The 22,765-nt window shown below is 35.7% G+C and overlaps 1 protein-coding gene across 1 annotated transcript in view; it reads right to left on the bottom strand.

The window, feature by feature from the left end:
* Positions 1-22,765, bottom strand: part of SPINK5 (serine peptidase inhibitor Kazal type 5) — a 106,830-nt gene that overhangs the window by 75,723 nt on the left and 8,342 nt on the right. The window contains 8 exon segments of the mRNA XM_032593897.1: positions 2,553-2,619; positions 4,036-4,132; positions 4,135-4,162; positions 5,259-5,299; positions 5,302-5,321; positions 7,349-7,388; positions 7,391-7,439; positions 7,441-7,476. Of these exon segments, the coding sequence (XP_032449788.1) occupies positions 2,553-2,619; positions 4,036-4,132; positions 4,135-4,162; positions 5,259-5,299; positions 5,302-5,321; positions 7,349-7,388; positions 7,391-7,439; positions 7,441-7,476 (378 nt within the window).

The raw sequence follows: 22,765 nt of genomic DNA, 5'->3' as shown, positions 1-22,765 counted from the left end.
ACAGGTTAATTATGGGGCAGTTACTGAGCCATCACTATAAAGCATCTCCATTCAATACAATCATGTCCCATGACCCCACCAAAACAATGACCCCAGCTACAGAGAAAAAGAGGGAAAAATAGCCAAGACATGATAAAAGACAATGGAAAAGATCTGTGTTTCTGAAGTAATAAAATGCTCGATATTACAAGATGACCCAACATTTTTGACTGAAATTTAACCACCAAAAGAAGTCCTTTTCAAATCTTAGTGAGTATTCAACAAATTACTGACAACTCTGAATGCTCCACTTTTCTTCATTTAAACTCTCAACATTCTATTTAGGGTGGAAAATATGCTTCACTGAATAGTATTATGAGGTGGAAGCTTAGCCCAGGTCCACCAAAAACTGGACCTATGACTATCATAGGAAAACATTTGCCCATCATCCACAAAAATAGTATACTTGTGATGCCTCTCCCGATCTGATGGGGAACCCAAAATGTGGGGTGAAAGAATTCACCCAAGGCAGAACAAAAGAGATACAAGTTTATTGAATACATCACAAGGGTGGGGGAAAGGAGAGCAAAGGAGAGGCTATCTGCCAGGAGGCAGTGGGGACTGTATTTAAAGAGGGAAAGTGAGGAGGTATGGGAATGTTTGGAATTTTCCTTTTTTGGTAAGAGTGCCTCGTTGTAAGTAGCCCATTTGTTAGTTAGGACTTGTGGATATTTTGAGCTGGGTTGCCCCAGGGGCCTGTCTGTATTCAGCCAGGGGTTAATGTGGGTCCTTCGGCCTTGATCAAATTTCATTGCTCAAGCCTATTGTCTAAAAGCAGCCTCTAAACTTGTATTAGCATGAAAAGGTACAGAGTGTGTAATCACATTCCAACAACAAAGTAAAAATTGACATTTATCCAACCTCCTTAATTTGGAACAAAGAAATTGAGGTTCAGAGAGAAGAGATGACTTGGTCAGTTTCACAGAGCCAGAGCATAACAGAACTATGGCTAAAACTTAGGTGTTCTGACTTCTCAACAAAAAGTTAGTCATTTAGCAACATAATTACTGTCACTGTCATTGAAAGTACGGTTAATAACTGGTGATTTAGGAAATCAAGTTGTATGATCTACAATGCTTATTCAATTACGAAAGGAATAATTTTTGTATACTAGGTTCAACAATAAAATCATACAATAATTTGAAAAAACTTAAAGGGTACTTTAAAAACCACAATCTCGGAGTGCTTGGGTGGGTCAGTTAAGTATCTGACTCTCGATTTCAGCTTAGCTCATGATCTCACAGTTTGTGAGACTGAGCCCCACACTGGGCTCTGTTCTGAAAGCATGGAGCCTGCTTGGGATTCTCTGTCTCTTTCCCGCTCTGTTCCTCCTCTGCTAACACTCTCTCTCAAAATAAATAAATAAACTTAAAAAAATAAAATAAAAATAAAACCTACAATCTCAATATTTGTGTGGGTTTTTTTTTTGTTTAAACAGAAGCAATACTTTTATAAACATAGGCCTCATTGAATGTAATAACCATAATGGAAAAATAACTCCAATTTGTATCAGTGGGATCATATATAAAATACACCAGTGATATACTGTTTACAAAACTCTAACTGGGTGTTGTATGGAAACCAATTTGACAATAAACTTCATATATTGAAAAAAAATAAAAATAAAAAATAAAAATAAATAAAATAAAAATAAAAAACTCTAGACTTATTAGAAGTTATTCTGTCCATATTTATGTTGCATTAAAAAAATGTATTCAAAGGGGCGCCTGGGTGGCTCAGTCGGTTAAGCGGCCGACTTAGCTCAGGTCATGATCTCTCGGTCCGTGAGTTCGAGCCCCGCGTCCGGCTCTGTGCTGACAGCTCAGAGCCTGGAACCTGTTTCGGATTCTGTCTCCCTCTCTCTGACCCTCCACCGTTCATGCTCTCTCTCTGTCTCAAAAATAAATAAACGTTAAAAAAATTAAAAAAAAAATTATTCAAAGCAAAATTAATCTACACTAAACCGAGAGAAGTCTGGGGGAAATTAAGTAGAATTTAATTTGCATGTTTTCTTTTTTTTTCTTTCTTTTTTTAAAAAATTTTTTAATGTTTATTTATTTTTGAGACAGAGCATGAACGGGGGAGGGACAGAGAGAGAGGAGGGAGACACATAATCGGGAGCAGGCTCCAGGCTCTGAGTCATCAGCCCAGAGCCGGACATGGGGCTCGAACTCAGGGACCGCGAGATCGTGACCTGAGCTGAAGTCGGATGCTTACTGACTGAGCCACCCAGGCTCCCCAAATTTGCATATTTTCTGACTTACATTCTTTCGCTCTTTTTTCTTAAGCAAGGAGGGAAATTGCTTGAACTTTAGGTGTGGAAATGCTATTTTAAAATTGAATCTAATGATTAATATACTAGGAATAGTGAATGTGGTAAAGTTTGAAATTAAGGGAAACAATTTATTGTAAAAATTAAGGACCATGACATTATTGAATTACCTCAAAGTGTCACACCTAAGTTTGTTAATATTTTGGCCACAAGAACCAAATTACGTTGGTGAGTAATTTACCTCTTCAGCACTTCGTTGAATTCTGGTTTCACCTTCTTTCTTGGCATTTTCTTGAGCTTCTTTTAAGCTGTTAAGAAAGAAAACAGTTGGTCAGTTTATGGCTCAATCATATTTTCAGCATCCCTGTGCTAGGTACTTTCACATCCTTGGCCGTAACTGGTTAAACCGATCCATTTACATGAGACAAGCTTTTCCCTGTCTTGATTGAGCCAGAAAATTGCCAAAGATAAGGAAGGGTGTGAAACTGACTCACTGACAGTCAATTAGAAGCTTTGTTCTGTAAAAGTAGATGGGTGTGGCTCCTTGATTGACAAACAGAAGATTGTTAGGGAAATCCCCTTTAACAGGCAGAACTAAGAGCTTTAATACAATGCTGTGACTACAGTGAAACCAAACTAAGCATTTAAAGTATTGCCATCCACGCCCTTATGTAAACCTTTTCTATACCTTGTAAAGTATTTGTTTGCCTTCATGTAAAAGCACCTCTGTTAAAAAAAAAAAGCTACATTGAACTGAGCTTCTAAGTCCTCTCATATCTATTACCTACTTGCAGTCTCACCCTGGAGATGGGCATTATTAGTTCTACAGAGGAGAAAACCAAGAGTTAGAGAGGTCAAATTCTCTTTTTTAGCTAGTGCATGAAAAGAAACAGACACTCACAGAACTGAGGCAGGCTGGAACACTAAAATCACATGCCTCCTAGATAAGAAAGTGGAAATTAGGCTTATTTCCTGTCTGGAAACCGGTTATAATCACTGTTTTGCAAACCTGATAGGATGTGCCCCTGAATTCTATAAGAGCACACTGTAATTTTCAAAGGCAGGTGTGAAGTTTATTAATCTCTTAAATCTATTGAGGTAAATGGAACATTTTAAAGCTTGCTGACATATAGAGAGTCCATACCTTGTTTAACAGCCAGAATATTCAAAAGACTCACTGGATGGTCTTCATATCCCAGCCTCAGTACTCACAACAACGTCAGACACTCAGAAAAAGATAACCCAATTCTTCCCTTTCATAAAGTTCCACCTTTTATTTTAATAATGAATTCAGCCACATGACATTGTTATTATCATCTTAAATTAGACTTACTTTTAGTAAGAGTCTCTATACATATTCAAATGAAACAATGCATGTCAATGACTGACCTAGATTATTCCATATGAAACTGCTTTCTAAATTTTAAAATATTGTGCCTTATAAAACATGGTGCATTGTCTTGTCGTTATAATTAAGCAAATTAAGAGTACTGAATTTAATAACATAATCATCTCATCCACTTCATGTAAGAAACACTAGCAGATGACATTAATCAAAAAGAAAGCCACTCTGAGAGCAAGGACTATTTCACCTTATGAAGACAAAGAATTATATGCTTCACGAAAAGGACTGTATCTCTCTGTGGAGTGGTTCTCAACACAGCAACCAAATGCATCCTCACCAAGTCCACCTACGTGCCCTGCTTGGGGATGATGATACTTACAAAAGCTCAGCACACATCGCACATTTATTGCCATGTGTTTTTCCATCAGGTCCAAGGACGGGATCATTTTCCCTTGTGCATCCAAGTCTTCCATCTTCACATAAGGCCGAAAAGCACTACATACATCCTGAAGAACAGGGAAAGGAACTTGACATTCACCATACTGATTGTAATGCCTTCCACACTGTTTTCAGAATTTTTATAATTCTCAGTGCTTCTCTGCCCAATGCACAGAGCCACCTGGAGCAGTGCCAGATGCCTAGAAGTAGTTTAGTAAGTACTGCATTAATCATGTGGTTTAGTATGGTGCCCATTTACCTATTCATTTACTATTAAACACAGATACCCTAGTATGTGCTAGAACCAAGGTAGAACACGGTCCTTGCACTCAACTTGCTCACGATCTACTGGGGGACACAAAGAGACACTTAAAATATGATGTGTGGGGCACCCGCATGGCTCAGTTGTTTAAGCGTCTGACTTCAGCTCAGGTCATATCTCATCAATTCATGAGTTTGAGCACCTGATTGGGCTCTGGGCTGCCAATGCAGAGCCTGCTTGGGATTCTCTCTCCCTCTCTCTGCCCCTCCCCCACTCGTGCTTTCTCTCTCTCTCTCAAAATAAATAAATAAACTTGAAAAATTTACATGATGTGCTAAATGTCTTGGTAGGTGCTCTATGAGCATAGAAAGGGCACCAAACCTTGACTTAGGCAAAACATTCAGCTAGAAAAAGTCAACGTGACATGTCTGAGATACTTCTTTCTTTCTCCTATCATCACAAGTGCATAGAATTTAGCCTAGAGAAAAGCCATTTAATACAAATCTCACTTTTAGATATGGTAACACTGGTACAGTGTGGGTAAGTAATTTGCCCAAGATCTCCCGACAGCAAGTGACAGTGCTAGGGTTTCAATTCAGGTTAAGTGCCTGATGCATAATGCCCTTTCAACTACAAATGTAGTTTTGTTTTGATTGACTGATTGATTGATTGATTGATTTCTCTTTTCATAGAAAGCAGAAAGAGAGCTGAAAGGTCTCACTACCAAAATAAGCGGTTCCAGTTTCAGGAACTATCAATTGCTTTTCATCTAAATGAGCCGTGTTTAAATGAGCAGAAATTGCCTCCTTCCTCACACCCCACCCAAGAAGGAAGAGGAGAGCATCTTTTCTCTCTCTGGTCAGCCTCCCAAGGGTTTCCATCATTTTGACACTTGTCCTCACCTGCTCTGGATTACTGGTCTCACATTCCCCTTCACTTTTATGCCAACTTGGGACCTGGTTTTGCTGGAATTGAAAGTTAGTAGACACAGAAGTTTAGCACCACAGAACATCTTACCATTCAAAAAATAACTTATTTTCATTGTATTACGATTCTCCTTTACCCTTGAAAACAGATGTCACACTGCATTCTTTCCTGACTTACTCTTTATAATGAGAGCCTGTGTTTATACCTTGGAGTCAAAGAAATAGAATCACGTTGGAGGGCTAATAAGATTCAGACCTGAAAATATGATTTCCAGAATTTTCCTTCCTGTGTCTAGAGGGGATCCATAACAGGAGAGAGGGAAAAACTACACCTTGTAACTAGATATGCCCCCAAAAAACTATGCTGCTGTCATTGATGGTTTTTTTTTAAATATACAATTCAAGTGTATTGGATGTAACTGCTACTATACTATTCTTTGTTTGGTTGATGCTAATATTTTAGTTATCATGGAAAGTACCTAAAGTCCTAAGAATTTTATTCGGTCTAATAGACCTTTAAACCATATCTGAAAACAGAACCATAAATGTAAAAAAACACTTTCTACTTTATAAAAAGATAAAAACCACAGTATTTGTGTAACAATAAAAGACCAATATAAGGAGAAAAATGAAGTCATTAAAAGCGATAAGAAAAAAGTTATATCAAAAGATATCATCTGAGGGAAAGAAAAAATCGAATCCTAATGTTATTGCAGAGTCTTCTAGCAGACAGAGCTAAGACAGAAACACAATGAGCAGTATGGCTATCACTGTATTATAAAAGAAGTATACCAGAAATCAGGAGAGAGAAATTTACACCTAAAACAGAGAGTTAAAGAATCTATCACAGCATCCCCACATAAAGCACAGTAGTCATTAACTGTTCAGTGTGCTCATAATAGTATTACAAAATGCATATCTAACAAAGCCTGTCTGTTCTCCCTAATGTCTATTTGTGTTTTCATTTATGTTGGCCACTGGTGAGAGTTGAAGGCATAATTTCAGAGTGCATCTCTGAAAATGGAGTAATGTGAGGGACCAGAGTGATTTAATTCAGTTGTGTTTTGGTAAAGATACTAATTACAAGGAAAGATAAAGCTTGCAGAAGCTTGAAGACCGAATATTTATTATATCCTTTACTAGCCTCAAGCACTGGTTCTTAGCATTTTTGCAAAAACTGAAGAGTAGACAATTCAAGACTGAGGGCACAAACCAGAACCTGAAAAGCAGGTATGCCATCTTGTTGATTGAAGACAATGATAACCAACTAGCATTGAGGGTGGAGAAAGAATCAAAGAGGGACAAAATATTGGACAGTGAGATGCTTTAGCTATGTGACAAAGGTCAAATAAATGGAAAGAAGTTCAATATTAAAAGTTCGAATTAATCTACTCTAATATTATAAATTACAGAGCATTTAATAAAAAAATACTTTGATGATTAAATAATTCTCTGTGAGAAAAGATACACTCCTAAACACAGAAATAGATAGGTGTCTGTATGTATATGTATGTGTATGTATGTGCATATACATACATGTGTACTTATCTGTGCATGTACCAAGATATATCAGATGTCTACTTCACAGAGACACTGATAACTATTTGATAAATTACACACAAAAGTGCTTTGAAAAATATAAAGTGTGACACAACATATTTTTTTCCCTAAGAATATAGTAAAAGGAGGGGCACCTGGGTGGCTCAGTCAGTTAAGTGTCCAACTACGGCTCAGGTCATGATCTCACAGTTTGTGGGTTCGAGCCCCACGTCGGGCTCTGTGCTGACAGCTCAGAGCCTGGAGCCTGTTTTGGATTCTGTGTGTGTGTCTCTCTCTGCCCCCACCCCACTCATACTCTGCCTCTCTCTGTCTCTCAAAAATTAATAAACATTAAAAAAATTAAAAAAATTAAAAAAGAATATAGTAAAAGGAGTGGTCCTAATAATTTATGGATGGCTAACTCCCACAAAATGAACTGATATTTTAAAGACTATAAGAAAAAAAAATGTGTCCTGTAATTATTCGGAGAGCATGCATTAGGGAGAAAGTCTGCTGCAGATACTCACGCGTTCTCAGCACACAGCATACATTTGTTGCTGTATGTTTCCCATCAGTGCCACAAACAGCTGCATAATCCAGAGTACAGATAAAACCCCCCATTTCTTTCTCCTTTTCTGAAATCATCGCAATTCAACTGCAAGAGACATTATCAAGGAATATCAAATACAAGAGATAAAATATTCCTTAGGTACATAAATGAGTTAATATTTTAAACCCACAGCAATATAACTACACTGGAGAACAAAACAGGTTTAGGAGACTATAGTACACTAAAAAAGTCATGGATAATAAACATGGTCCAAGAACAGAGATACAATTAGATTTCAGGAGAAAGAATTTCTATGTGATTTCAGTAGGGCAAGTCAGGCACCTCTGTGAAAATTTAGTTTCCTGTTTGTCTGTCAAATCCTGCCTGGCTTCTCTACAGAGTAGTAATGAGGCCCAGTAGATAATGGATATGAAAACTCTCTGTAACTATAAGCTGTAACAAAGTTTTTATTATTACAGATGAGGATAGTGATCAGAAGCCAGATTGCTGGGTTCATAATTCTAACTCTCCCACATACTGGCTTTGTGATTGGGAGTTACTTAACCCCTCTGGGCTGTAGTGTTCTTACTTGCAAAACGTGTACAATATTACTAACTTCTTAGGATTACAAAGAGGTTTCAATGTATGAATACATGCCCAGCACTTAGAATAGTGCATGGCATTTCATAACCATTGACTGTTGTTGTTTTGTTGTTATTTTAAACATTTCCCCACAGACAATCAGGCCAATAAGACTAAACAACCTTTTTTGGATGACAGAACTAATGCCCAAATCTCAGCTCTAGTGATATGACATGTACTTAGGGACACAGCTGTGCAGGGAGAGAGCAACTGCTTGAGGTGATACCTGGAGACCAGCGTTTGAATCTCAGACCTGCCACCCACTCACTTCACCTCTTTGAACCTCGCTTTCCTCCTTGCCTGACAAATGGAAATTCACACCCTGTCCATATTACAGATTTATGCTGGGGATCAAGTGAACACTTGAGAAACCTTATTTGGCAACACTATTGTGACATGAGTTAACTAAAGAAGACCTCAAGTTAACTGGCATTTAATTTCTATCTAAAAGCAAATAATAACACTAGGTATTTTTTCAGTTATCAGAGGGCAACATAAATTTTTGATGTTATTGTCATAACAAAAATATTTTAAATGTAAATGCGGAAAACTTACAATGTATAGACCTGTGACCTAGTATGTCACACAATACAAAGAAAAAAGTACAATGGATACAAATATATAATGAATTTGTGAACCAAAGGTGACATTGAGGACTTCGGAAAGACAAAAAAAAAAGGAAAAAGAATGTAGAATAGTAAAGAAAAGCTATGGGACATGCCCAACTATTCATGTCATATGTTTAGGAAGAAGTTAAAATAGAGGCAAAAACAGGGTAAATAATGGCTCTATGTGTTATTTCACTTGTTCGGTTGTTCATTTGTTCATTTGCATTCTGATGAGAAGACAAAGACCATAAATACAATCATTTTAAAATTATAATAAATGCTATGAAAAATAAACTGAACAATACCCACAATAGTGGCGATTTTAAATACAGTGTCGAGAATGGTCTCTCTGTAAAGGTAACATTTGAGGTGAGATGGGATTAATGAGAAGGAGCCAGCCACTGAAGATCTGAGGGAAGACTATTTCAGGCATAGAGAAACTACAATTGCAAAGGATTTGTGATAGGAACTAGATTGTCCTGTTTAAGAGGCACCAAGAAGTGTGGCTGAAGTAGAAGGAAAAAGCAGGGAGAGCTGCTGGCTTTCTCTCTAAGGTCATTTCTGGAGAAATGACAGAAGCATGGGTGATAGGGATTGATTTTATTAACTTGGGACAATCACTGTGATTCCCCTTCACCAGCAAAAGCAAAGGCAGCATACTAGGTCACAGGTGTTGGCAGGGTGATGACAGGGCAGATCAAGAGCCCAGCTGTGAGGTGATGAGAACAGGTGCAGGTAGTTACTACTCTACTTCCTCCTCCCCCTCCAAACTCCAAGGGCTGGTAGATCACAACCTACAGAGAACACCTCTTCCTATTGCTAACAGATTCTGAGAGCGGACAGATGGATTTCTAACCTGTGGAGTAGGGAACAAACTGGAGGAGCAAGACTGGTTCCAGAACATTCTGGTCCGGGCTTCATCCCTTTTCCTATCCTTACACTCAACAGGAGAGGCAGAGCCTGAAGTGTGGCCTTAAACACCATCTCACTCACTGTAGCAAAAAAAGTAACTAAAGCTATCATGGAATCTTAAGAGTAAAAGTATTGTATACATGAGGAGCAAAACAAGGTAAAAGAAATATGGTAATGTGAGCAATATTCAGTATCAGTTGAAGCAGAATTATTGGAATGCATAGAAAAATAATTTATCAAGAGTGTAACTATGCTTTAGAGAGATAAAACATCTTCAACATGAAACAGGAAAAAAGTTATAATGGGAAAAAACTGGAAGTTTTAGATATGGAAATATTTAAATGGCAATAAATAAAACAATATAAAGAATAAAAGAAGGATAGGTGCACATACCTAATGAATTTGTGAACCAGACAATCAGATCAAGAAACTCTTATAAAAGGCAATGATAAAGGAAAACAAAATTTAAAATAAAAATTTAAAGAACATGGTGAATAGAATTAGAAGTCCCCCAAAGGAGGCAACATATATAGACAATAATATTTGAAGAAATAGGGAACATTTCTAGAACTAATGAAACTGAAAAAACAAGAGAAAGAGAAACAGACATAGCAAATCAAAAATAGCATCTGGTCAATAACAAATTGGGGGAGGTTTAGGGAATTTAAGCAAACCAGACTAGCCTAACATATGTTAGGGGAGAAAATACAGATATTGACAATAAACAAAGATGTTAGCAATAGTGATAAATAATTATAAATATGGATATTTGGTTAAGGGTAGTCATAATAAGAACAAAATAGATATGCGACCTTTTAACTCATCATCACACAAAAGCTGGAAAGAAGAGACTACTTTTAAAATATGTTTTTACTAAAGTCTGGTAACTGAAACTATGAAACATTAGGAGAACCAGTCCTAGAAAAACAGAAATAACAAACTGTAAATGGGCTAAACACCACAAGTTAAAATATAATTTGTTATTGGATTTTGAAAATTAGGATCGAATCAGGTATGGATGATAAAAGAAAAGTTAACATTAAAAAACACACAGATACTAAAACAACAGGATAAGAAAGGATACAAGGTAAAAATGAATAAGAGAGCAGATGCAGTATATTAATACGAAAATATAGAATTCAGTTCAAAATGCATCATAAGTGACAAAGAAGGACGCTATATAAAGTAAAAGAAAAAGCAGAACATGAAGACATAGTAATCACTGAGTATTCATTCAGTTAATTAAACAGGCTTTAACTATGTCAAACTACAACCATCAGAATGTGATAGAATTAGATAACCAGGGGGCGCCTGGGTGGCTCAGTCGGTTGAACATTCAACCCTTGATTTTGCTCAGGTCATGATGTCACAGTTCATGAGATCATGCTCTGCGTCGGGCTCTGGGCTGAAAGCATGGAGCCTGCTTGGGATTTTCTTCCTCCCTCTCTCTGTCTCTCTTGTCTCTCTTTGTCTCTCTCTCAAAATAAACTAAAAAAAAAAAAAAAAAAGAATTAGATAGGGGTGCCTGGGTGGCTCAGTCAAGTGACTTCAGCTCAGGTCATGATCTCACTGTTCATAGGTTCAAGCCCTGCATGGCCTCTGTGCTGACAGCTTGGAACTGGAGCTTGCTTGGGTTTCTGTGGTCTCCCTCTGTCTCTGCCGCCCCCCACCCCCATCAGTCTCTCTCTCTTAAAAATAAATAAATATTTTAAAAAATTAAAAAAAAGAATTAGATAAATCAGTAGCTGGAGTTACAGACTTTAGCATGCACTTCTCAGAAATTGATAGATCAAGAGTAAAAAGTTAAGATGCTTAAGCCATTAGATTTTGATAGAAAACTACATCCATGACACAGAAAATAAACACTTTTTCCAAGACATAAGAAATATTTATAAAAGTTGAATACTTATTAGGTCACTAAAAAAATGTTAGGAAAATTCCAAAGGATCAATGTCATATGATCTATGTTCTCTGACCAAAATTCAATAAAATCAAAGTTAATTTAAATAGGCAAAAATCAAATAATCAAATCAATAATATAAAGAATGTATTACTGAATAACTTTGCAAGGGAGGAAAATTAAAGAATGTTTGGCAAAGAATGACAAATGGAAACACCTGAAGTACCAATCTTTAGATAATCATTAATATCTTTAAGTACCCCGGTCATAGAATTTTAAAAGTTAAAAATTTTAAATGAGGTATTGTGCAATCCATTATAAGATGTGCAGGAGAACAAGATAAAGAAACAAGAATGAGTGACACAGATAACATAAACAATAGAGAAGATAAACAAAAACAGCTGGTAAGATAGATTTCTAGTACATTGATATGAGAAAGAGAAGATGAAAATAAAAATACAAGCAATGACCATTGAAAATAACTGTGTAAATGTTGAGATATACATACAATAAAGCGTATTAGGAGTATCCATATGCTAAAACATCTGAAAACCAAAATGGAGATATGGCTTAAAAAAAGTGTAAAACACTCTCCATTGTTTAATAAGAAAAGTTGAACAGACCAAAAGCATTAATCCAACTGATATACTGGCCTGAGATAATCCCTCCCCAAAATGCCACAGTCCTAATAGCTTTAAAATCCATTTTTCTAAAGTTATAATTAAGAGGAAAACTTATATTGAATAATAATAATTTGTTATTCCAAAAATTGAGAAAGCGTGTAAACTGAAAAACAATTACAGTTTTACTGAGGTTTTACTTAACATAAAATTCATGAATTTTAAGTGTACAATTCAGTGATTTGGGGTTAATTTATGGAGTTTTACAACCATCACCATAACTCAGTTTTAGAATATGTCTGTCACCCCAAGGGGTTTCCACTATGACCATGTACAGTTAATCCCAGTTCCCAGCTCTAACCTAGGCAACCACAGAATTTTCTGACTATAAATTTACCTTTCCTCTATATTTCTTATAAATGGAATCATAAATATGCAATTGTTTGATTTTGGCTTTCACTTTGCCTAATGTTTTTGAGGTTCATCCATATCATAACAGTAACAGTAGTACTTTCTTTTTATTTCAGAATAATATTCATTCTATAAATGTAGCTCATTTTGTTCCATTACCAGCGGAGTTTCAGACACTTAGATCATTTCTAGTTTGGGATTATTAAAAAGAATGCTGTTATGAACATTCACATGCATGGCATATGTATGGACGTATGTTATCACATCAGTGGGGCAGATTCCTAGGACCAAACTTGCTAGGTCATATGGTCAATTGATGTTTCACCTAAGAAAGTGACCACCCTCTTTTCTAGAGTAGTGGCATTTTTCGCCCCACCTTAGGGAACTAGAGTCAGTAGAGGGGGAGGGAGAGAGAATCTTAAATTGGCTCCATACTCAGCGTGCAGCCCCACTTGGGGCTCGATCCCACGATCCTGAGATTATGACCTGAGTAGAAATCAAGAGTCAGATGCTAAACCCACTGAGCCACCCAGGTGCCCCAGTGTAGCTGTACTCTCGAGTACTCTTACCAGAAATCTGCAAGTGTTCCAGTTTCTCCACAACCTTAAAAACATTTGGTTTTTTTTTGTCTTATGATTATAGCCATTGTAGTGGGTGTGTAATGGCACCTCATTGTGGTTTTATGTGCATTCCCTGCATAATAGCAATGTAAAACATCTTTTTAAGTGTGCCTAGCCATTAAGATATTTTTAGTGTAACAGCTCTTTTTAATTGAATTGTCTTCTTATGTCTGAGCTGTAAGCGGTCCTTATATATTGCAGATAGAAGTCTTTTACCCAATATATGAATATATGAAAATCAGAATTTTCTCCAGTCAATAGTTTGCTTTTCTGTGTTTCAAGGATTTCATTTGAAGCCCAAATGTTTGTATAGGCATACTTTGGAGACATGGCAGGTTTGGTTCCAGACCACCACCATAAAGCAAATACTGCAATAAGGCAGGTCAAATGAATTTTTTGGTTTCCCAGTACCTGCAAAAGTTATGCTTACACTATGCTAGTGTATTAATAGTGCAATAGCATTATGTCTAAAAAACACCATGTACATACCTTAATTAAAAGATAGGTTTTTTTGGCTAAAAAATGCTAATCATCGTCTCAATTTTCAGTGAGTCTTCATCTTTTTGCTAGTTGAGAGTCTTGTCTCAGTATCAATGGCTGCTGATAATCAAGGTGGTGGTTGCTGAAAGCTGGTGTGGCTGTTGCAATTTCTTAAAATAAGACGAGGAAGTGTGCCATATCGATGAGCTCTTCCTGTCATGAATGATTTCTCTGTGGCATGCAATGCCATTTGGACTTCTTTCAAATTGGAGGCAGTCCTCTCAAACCCTGCCACTGCTTTATCAACTAAATTTATGGACTATTCTAAGTCCTTTGCTGTCATTTCAACAATCCTCACAGCGTCTTCACCAGGAGTAGATTCCAGCTCAGATTACTTTCTTTGCTCATCCATGAGAAGTGACTCCTCATCCGTTCAAGTTTCATCACAAGATTGTAGAAATTTAGTCAGATCTCAGCCTCCACTTTTAATTCTAGTTCTCTTGCTCTTTCCATCCCATCTATAGTGGCTTCCTCTGCTGAAGTCTTAAACCCTTGAAAGTCGTCCATGGAGGTTCTCAACTCCTGTTAATATTGATACTGTATTTTGACCTCTTTCCATGAATCATGAATGTTCATGAATGTCAATTTCTACCAAAGAAAAAGCCTGCTACAGGATTTTGGTAGGGAAGATGTTGAATTTATAGATTACTTTTGGGAGAATTGTCATCTTGATAATAATTTCTCGATTGTTCATCATTAGTATACAGAAATAAAATTGAATTTGCATTATTTATTGCATGCTGAAATCTTGCTAAACTCATTTATTAGTTCTAGTTTATTTTCTTTTGGATTTTCTATATAGTATCATGTTCCTACAATGAAAAAATTGGTTTTTTTTCCCAAGCAGAATGTCTTTAATTAACTAAAACATTTTGCCTTATTATATTGGCTATACCCTCCAGTTCAATGTTGAATAGAAGTGGTGTGTTGAATAAGAGCGGTAAGAACAACCATCTTTGCTTTCTTCTCAATCTCTTTGGCCTCTAATCATTAAGTATGATTTAGTTATAGGTTTATCATAGATGTCCTTTTTTTTTTAATTTTTTTTTTCAACGTTTATTTATTTTTGGGACAGAGAGAAACAGAGCATGAACGGGGGAGGGGCAGAGAGAGAGGGAGACACAGAATGGGAAACAGGCTCCAGGCTCTGAGCCATCAGCCCAGAGCCTGACGCGGGGCTCGAACTCACGGACCGCGAGATCGTGACCTGGCTGAAGTCGGACGCTTAACCGACTGCGCCACCCAGGCGCCCCAATCATAGATGTCCTTTATCAGCTGAGAAACTTTTGTCTATTGGTAGGTGTGTGTGTGTGTGTGTGTGTATGTGTGTGTGTGTGTGTGAAAGAGAGTGTGTTTATCTCGAATGAGTGTGGAATTTTGTTAAATGCCTTTCTGCATCTATTAAAATAATCGTGTAGTTTTGCCTTTATCAATGTGGTGTAATAGATTTTCTGTTGTTAAACCAATCTTGCATTCCTAGAGTAATTCCTACTTGGTCATGGTTTTATCTTTTTTATGTCGTGGATTCTGTTTGCTAATATTTTGTTAAACATTTTTCCATGTACGTTTATAAGTAATATTTGCCAGTAGTTTTTCTGTAGTTGTGTTATCTTCCTTTGTTTTTTAAAAACTTTTTAATAATGTTTATTATTTATTTTTGATAGACTGGAGGAGCGGCAGAGAGGAAGACACAGACTCTGAAGCAGGATCCAGGATCTGAGCTGTCAGCACAGAATCTGATGCAGGGCTCGAACCCTACAAACTGAGATATGACCTGAGCTCAAGTTGGATGCTTAACCGACTGAGCCTCCCACATGCTCCACTTCTTTTGGATTTTGTATCAAAATAATACTGGCTGGTGTTACTTCTTCTACTTCCTGAATGAGTCTATAAAATATTGATACTGTTTCTTCTTTCATTATTTGCTGGGGATCACCACTAAAGTCTGAACTTTTCTTTCATTTAATCATGGATTCAATTTTTTTGCTTGCTATACATGTATTTTGATGTTCTAATTTTGGGGTTAGTTTTTAATAATTCATTTATTTCTAGGATTTCTTCCATTTCATGTCAGTTGTCTACTTTTTTGTGGCACAAATTTATTCATAATACTCTACTATAATCCTTATAATTTCTCCAGGGCATATATTGATATCCCAAATTGCATTCCTGATTTTGGTAAGTATTGTCTTCTCTCTCTCTCTCTCTCTCTCTCTCTCTCTCTTTAGGTCAATTTATTTAAAGATTTGTCTCAAGGAACCAATATTTGGTTTATTAACTTTTCCTATTGTTTTAATAAAGTTTTGTATTTTATAGATTTCTGCTCTAGTCTTTATTATATCCTTCCTTCCGCTTGGTTGAGATTTAGCTTGCTCTTCTTTTTCTAAGCTTCTTTTTTTTTTTTTTTTAAATTTTTTTTTCAACGTTTTTTATTTATTTTTGGGACAGAGAGAGACAGAGCATGAACGGGGGAGGGGGCAGAGAGAGAGGGAGACACAGAATCAGGAAACAGGCTCCAGGGCTCTGAGCCATCAGCCCAGAGCCTGACGCGGGGCTCGAACTCACGGACCGCGAGATCGTGACCTGGCTGAAGCGGACGCTTAAACCGACTGCGCCACCTCAGGCGCCCCTTCTAAGCTTCTTAATGCAGAAGTTAAGATTATTAACTTGTGAACTTTCTTCTCTGATTTATGCATTTAGAGCTCTATAGACTGCTTTAGCTAAATGCCTAAGTTTCGAATTGCTATGTTTTTAAAAATTTTATTCAATTCAAATTGTGTTCTAATATCTGTCAGGAGTGTTTCTTTTATCCATCAATTTTTTAGGAGTATGCTGCTTAACATGCAAATATTTGGGAATTTCCAGAATTTCTTTCTCTTGCTGGTTTTGTATTCAATTCTATTTTTCAGAAAACATACTTTGTATGATTTTAATTCTTTTAAATTTATTGAGATACGGGCTCCTAGGTGGCTCAGTTGGTAGAACACCCAACTCTTGATCTCTGCTCAGGTCATGATCCCAGGGTTGTGGGATCAGCCTTGCATTGGGCTCTGTGCTGAGCATGAAGCTTGCTTAAGATTCTCTCTCTCTCTCCCTCTCCTCCTTATCCCCCACTTACACTCTCTCTCACTCTCTTTCAAAAAAAAATATAGATTTATTGAGATAGATATCTTATAGAATGTTCCATTGTTTCTTAAAAAGAATGTACCTTCTGCAATCATTGGGGAAATACTCCCTATATTTCAGTTAGTTCATAGTGTTGTTCAAGTATTCTATATCTTTGATGGTATTTTCTCTAGTTGGCTCTTTCAACTTTTAAAAGTAGAGTATTAAAATTTCTGACTATTATTGTTGAATTGTCTCTTTCTTTACTTATAGCATATTTAGTTTCACACATTTCGAGCTTCTGTAAGAGCAGTTATAATTGTTATATCTCCTGATGTATTAATACTTTTAAAATTATAAAATGTCCTGGGGTACCTAGGTGGCTCAGTTGGTTGAGTGTCTGACTTCAGCTCAGGTCATGATCTCACAGTTCGTGAATGTGAGCCTTGCATCGGGCTCGCTGTTTTCAGCACAGAGCCTGCAGAACCCACTTTGGATTCTCTGTCATCCTTTCTCTCTCTGCCTGCCCACACTCTCTCTCTCAAAAATAAAAATAAAAACATTAAAAAAATAAAATTATAAAAGGTCCCTATTTGTCTCCAATAATATTTGACTTAATGTCTATTTTGTTAGATAGTAGTATAGCAAATCCTGCTCTTTAGTGTTATACTTGTCATGGTATCACTCTTCATTTCAGACTCCTGTGTCTGTAGATCTAAGGAGTATCTATTGGAGATAGTTTATAGTAGCTTTTTTTAAATTAAACAACAATCTCTGACTTTTGATCAGAATGTTTAAATCATTTACATTTAGTATAATTATTGATGTAGTTGTATTATATTTGCTATGTTTCTGCTTGTTTTCAATATACTCTTACCCTTTTTACTTCTCTGTTCTTCCACTACTGCCTTCTTTTGGGTTAAATATTTCTAGTATGCCTTTTTAATACTTCTGTTGATTTTTACATATTATTATATATATCATTTTATTGCTGCTTATTCTAGTTATTATCATATTCACCCCAGTTTATCCCAATCTATTACAGATTAATATTTAATTCTGGTAAAATATAGACATTTTGCCCCTATATAGCTCCATCTCCTTTATTCCCCTTTGTACTATGGTTATCTTAAATTTTATCTATATACCCAATAAAACAGCATTATAGTTAATGCTTTATAAAATATTATATTGTTAAAAGAAAGTAGGTAAAAATAAGGGAAATATATTTATAAAGTAGTTCATTTTAACCCATGTGTTTACCATTTTTGGTTCTTTTCACTTCTTTCTATAAATCCAAGTTACCATCTGGAAGTCATTTCTTTTCATCTAAAAGACTACCCTATTATTACTTGTAAAACAGGTCTGAAGGCAATAAATTTTCTCCAATTTCACTTATTTGGAAATGTCTTTATTTGACTTAATTTTTATTGGTTAATTTTGGTGAATATAGAATATGGAGAAACATTTTTTTTCTTTCAGTACTTTGAGCATGTCATACCATTGTGTTCTGGCCTTCATTATTCTAGATGAGAAGCCAGTCATTAATTGAAACCATTATATACAATGTGTCATTTTTCTTTTTCCACTTAAAATATTTTCTCTTGATTTCAGCATTTTAATCATGATAGGCCTAGGTGTTGATCTCTTTGTATTCATACTATTTGGGACTTGTTGCAATTACTGAATGTGAAGAGTAAGTTTTTAAAAATCAAACTTGATACATTTTAGGCCATTATTCCTTCATATAATTGTTCTGTTTATTTGATCTTTTTTATTTTTGGTATTTCTATTGCACATGTATTGACATGCTTACTACCTCAGGGACTCTTTGTGTCCATTTTTAACCAATATTTTTTCTACTTCCATTGTTAATTTTTATTTATCTTTCTACAAGTTTACTAATTCTTTTTTATGCAGCCTCAGAGCTTCTTTTGAGCCTCTCTACTGAGTTTTTTGTGTGAGTTATGCTATCAACTCCAGAATTTCTATTTGAGATATTTATCTTTGTCTATCTCCGTCTCTATCTATTTACTGAAAATGTGCATTTATTTATTCTTTGTTATTATACTTTCCTTTAATTATTTAAATAGTGTTTGAACTATTTAAACACTTTTAAAATAGCTGTTTCAAGCCTTTGTCTGCAAAATCTAACCCCAGAGGCATTCAGATAGTTTCCATTGGCTTTTTTTCCCCTGAGTAGGGGTCATACATTCCAGTTACTATTTTCATATTTCATAATTTTGTTGATGGCTAGACATTTTGGATAATGATTTCACTATAAAGAATATTTTGCTGTTGTGTTGCGTATTGCATCTTCGGCGGGCTAACTCTCTGATTTCTTGCTGTCCCACAATGTACAGTTGTTGATACATCTGCTAAAAAAATGTTTATAGTTTTTATTTTTTTAAGATTGGGTCTTTAGGTTTTTCTTTCCATATCTTCTAGCTAGCAGTGGCCAATGATTAGACACAGTTTGTGCTCAAACATCTCAAGCTAGTAAGGCTTCCATCCCCTACAGATAGACCTGTGTATATTGAGGAGGACATTCAAAGTTCAGAATACATTTACATCTACCTCGGCATTTGCTTTCCACTGGGATTTTTTTCATGTGTGTTTTCTAAGTGCTTGTGCACAATATTATGGCCAACGAAGACTTTGTGAATTGCTCGGTCTTTCTTTACTCTCTGCTGCCTAGTATGAAGACCCAGCCAGAAATATGCTTGCCTCAACCATGTTACCACTTCAGGCCATTGTCTTTACTCTGGGTGAAGATCATGACATCTACTGAAAACACCTCTGGATATAATTGTTGCTCACTGCTCTAAATTACTTCAATAAGACAGTGCAGTTGCTGACCCTCATAGTCTGCCCAACTGGTGGACATTCTATACCAACCCAACCAACAAGAGTGAGATGGGAGTTTCCTTAAGAAGAACATCACAGACTCCCATTGTTCTAAATCAAAGTTCAGCAGTTTTTCAAGTATAAATGCTTATCAGATTGACATAGGCTACTGGTCCAATTTCCAGATGCTATAAGGGTTGTTTTGGTCAATTTTGTTTAGATTTATAGTTGGTTTTTTGGGGAAGGATTTGCTAACCTTGTTATCATCTATAGCCTTAAGTGCCACTTCTCAGGGTAATTTGATATTGATTCAAAACCAGATAAGAATAATTAAAAGAGAAAGTATACACTCATTTTACTTAGGAAATAGTTTCAATTTTCTAAATAAAATTACTAACTATAATTCAACAGTGTATTAAAAAATATTAAAAATATATAAGGTTAGTATGATTTACCCTAAGACAACATGACTAGTTTAACATTAGCAAATTTATCAAGAAATTTATTACATTAATAGACTGAAGAGGAAGTTAGAAAATTATTTCAATAGTTGCAGAAAAGGCATTTGACAATGATCAAAACAGATTTAGACTATTACGAACAGAAAGAAATTCTTCTAAACCTGCTATAGTTATTTAAAAAAACACCTACATTAAACATACTTAGTGGAGAAACTTTAGATATATTCCTTTTAATATATGAAGAGAGGGCAATCTGATGTTCATTATCATCACTACTATTTAACTTTTGAATTCTAGATCCTGGCCAATGTACAAGAAAAGAAAAGAAATAAAGGAGTGATGAAATGCAAAAGGAAGTTATGAAACACCTACTATCTCTTATTATGCAGATAATGTGATAAACTACCAAGAAAAAATGATAAAATTAATAGATAAACTATCAGAATTAACAGAAGATGCCATAAAGCTATTCAGCGTAAGATTAACCTGTAGACAATCAAAAGAATTTTCTATACCACAATAACCAGAAAGAAATACCATAAATAAAATACCAACCAAAATAGCAATAAATTACAAATTTTGTAGGTATTAGCAAAAATCATAAAAATCTCTGTGGAGGAATATAGATTTCATGAAGTACACAGAAATTATTATGAAGTAATTATAAGGTATTCTGTGCTCTTGAGTTGGTCAATTTACTACTAAAAAAGGTCAATTTTAGGGGCATCTGGGTGGCTCATTCGTTAAGCGTCCAGCTTCTGCTCAGGTCATGATCTTCTGGTTTGTGAGTGAAGCCCCACACCTGGCTCTGTCTGACAGCTCAGAGCCTGGAGCCTGTTTCAGATTCTGTGTCTCCCTGTCTCTGCCCATCCCCCACTCACACTCTGTCTCTCTCTTAAAAATAAATAAACATTTTAAAAAAGTCAATTTACTCAAATTAATTTATAAATTCTTCGTATCCCTAATCACTTTGGGTTCCCAAACTCAAGTTAGATTTTTCATAAACTGAATAAACTGTTTATTTGTAATATAGGGGGGAAATATAGGTCTATACATAGGTAAGTCAACTTTGAAAAAGATGAATTAAGAAAGGGGACCTGCCTTATTAGTTATTAAAGCAATGAACTCATCTAAACAGAATAGGTAACTCAGGAACACATACATACACACATATGAACTTAATATCCTACACAGTTGGCAACCTAAATCATAAATAAATGAATCAATCAATTAAAAAATAAAGTCTCTACACAGACCAAATACATTAAAGATTATGAGGAATTAGATGAGGGTGGTAGATAGAAATGAAAATGGTAAAAGGAGTCATACCTTGGGATATACTTTGGAGGCAACACCAATGACAGTTGTAGATGGACTGGATATTAGAGTTGGAAAGTGAAAAAATGACATACTAGTGAAGTAGAAATTGATGATGCAAGAGAGAAAGGATTTCTGTAGGAGGAAAATTCTTGAACTGGAAGAGCACCTATTCTGAAAGTATCAGGGTTGATTTTTGATGGGAGGAATCTAAGCACAAAAAGTGGGTAGATTTTTCTCTCTTATAGTAGAGAGAAAGTAACAACAAAAACAGTGTAATTACATGAACTGATTCAAACACAAATAAGTAAAATCTAAACAAATTATCTGAAAGGCCCAGAGACAAATATGAACTACCTTAATTTACAAGTACTTTCCTAGGTGGGAAAAAAGTAACCATAAGAACTTAAGAGGTAAAAATTATAACTCAGGCATAAAATGATAACAGAAAGCTATAATGTCTTCAAATTCCAAATTTTATTTCTTAAAAATCCTACTTGATTAAATTCAGCAAATATATGCCTACATGTGAAAATATCTGACTAGCAATATTTACAAACAGTTTTGTTTAAAATTGGTATGTTTGTATAATTCATTTTTTTGGTTTGTGTATTTGCTTGTATTTTATATTTTAAAACATCACTGATTAGTTTCTCATGAAGGAGAAAGATGGGGAAAGAGGAAGGTGGAGGAGAATAGATCTTACTGAAGGAGCTCTCTCTAAAATGTGACCAGTAAGGGCAGAATTGGAACTTACCAGTAAACCTTTCTGATCTCCACAGACTTTACAGAGCACAGAAGCAGCTCGCTTTTTGCTCAGATAAAACGATTATCAGGGATTGACCATTGAGTGGTGACTGTGTTTATGTTTTGGAAGTGAGATTAGTTGAGCTCAAGCAAAGAATTTGGTTGACTAGATTTACTGTGGAGGCTAAGATTCTCAGACAGACCTGAGTAACATTGACAGGGGAAAATTTTAGCTCGGTTAGCCCAGGGAGTTACAGGCAATTTGGGTGGTGGCCTCCCCTGACTGATCATTTAATTATGTGTCAGGGACAGGAGTGGAGGAGAAAGAAAGATGTTGGAAAAGAAGCTACAGAGGAGATCTATAGTGATATGAGTTGTCAGGATTCCTAGTGGTAACCCCAGCTTTGTCAATAACTTACTGTGACATGGTGCACCCTAGAAATTTCCCTTAATCTGGGTCTAGAATTCTTATTTTTTGTAGAAAATAAAAAATTGTGTATACAGAAAAAAAATAAAAAGTGAAATCATTGTTGTGGTGGCTAGCAGCTGTATGGTTTCATTTTATTTTGATTTTTTATCAAAAAAAAAAATTTTTTTTTTACCACAGAGCACTTTTCTCAAACAAATATTAGCCTGTATTCCAATCTCCAAAATAGATACAAAC

Source organism: Lynx canadensis, chromosome A1 (genome assembly GCF_007474595.2).
Source record: "Lynx canadensis isolate LIC74 chromosome A1, mLynCan4.pri.v2, whole genome shotgun sequence".
NCBI lineage: Eukaryota > Metazoa > Chordata > Mammalia > Carnivora > Felidae > Lynx > Lynx canadensis.
Note: the sequence above shows the minus strand (reverse complement) of the source record. Positions and strands in the feature narration are given on the sequence as shown.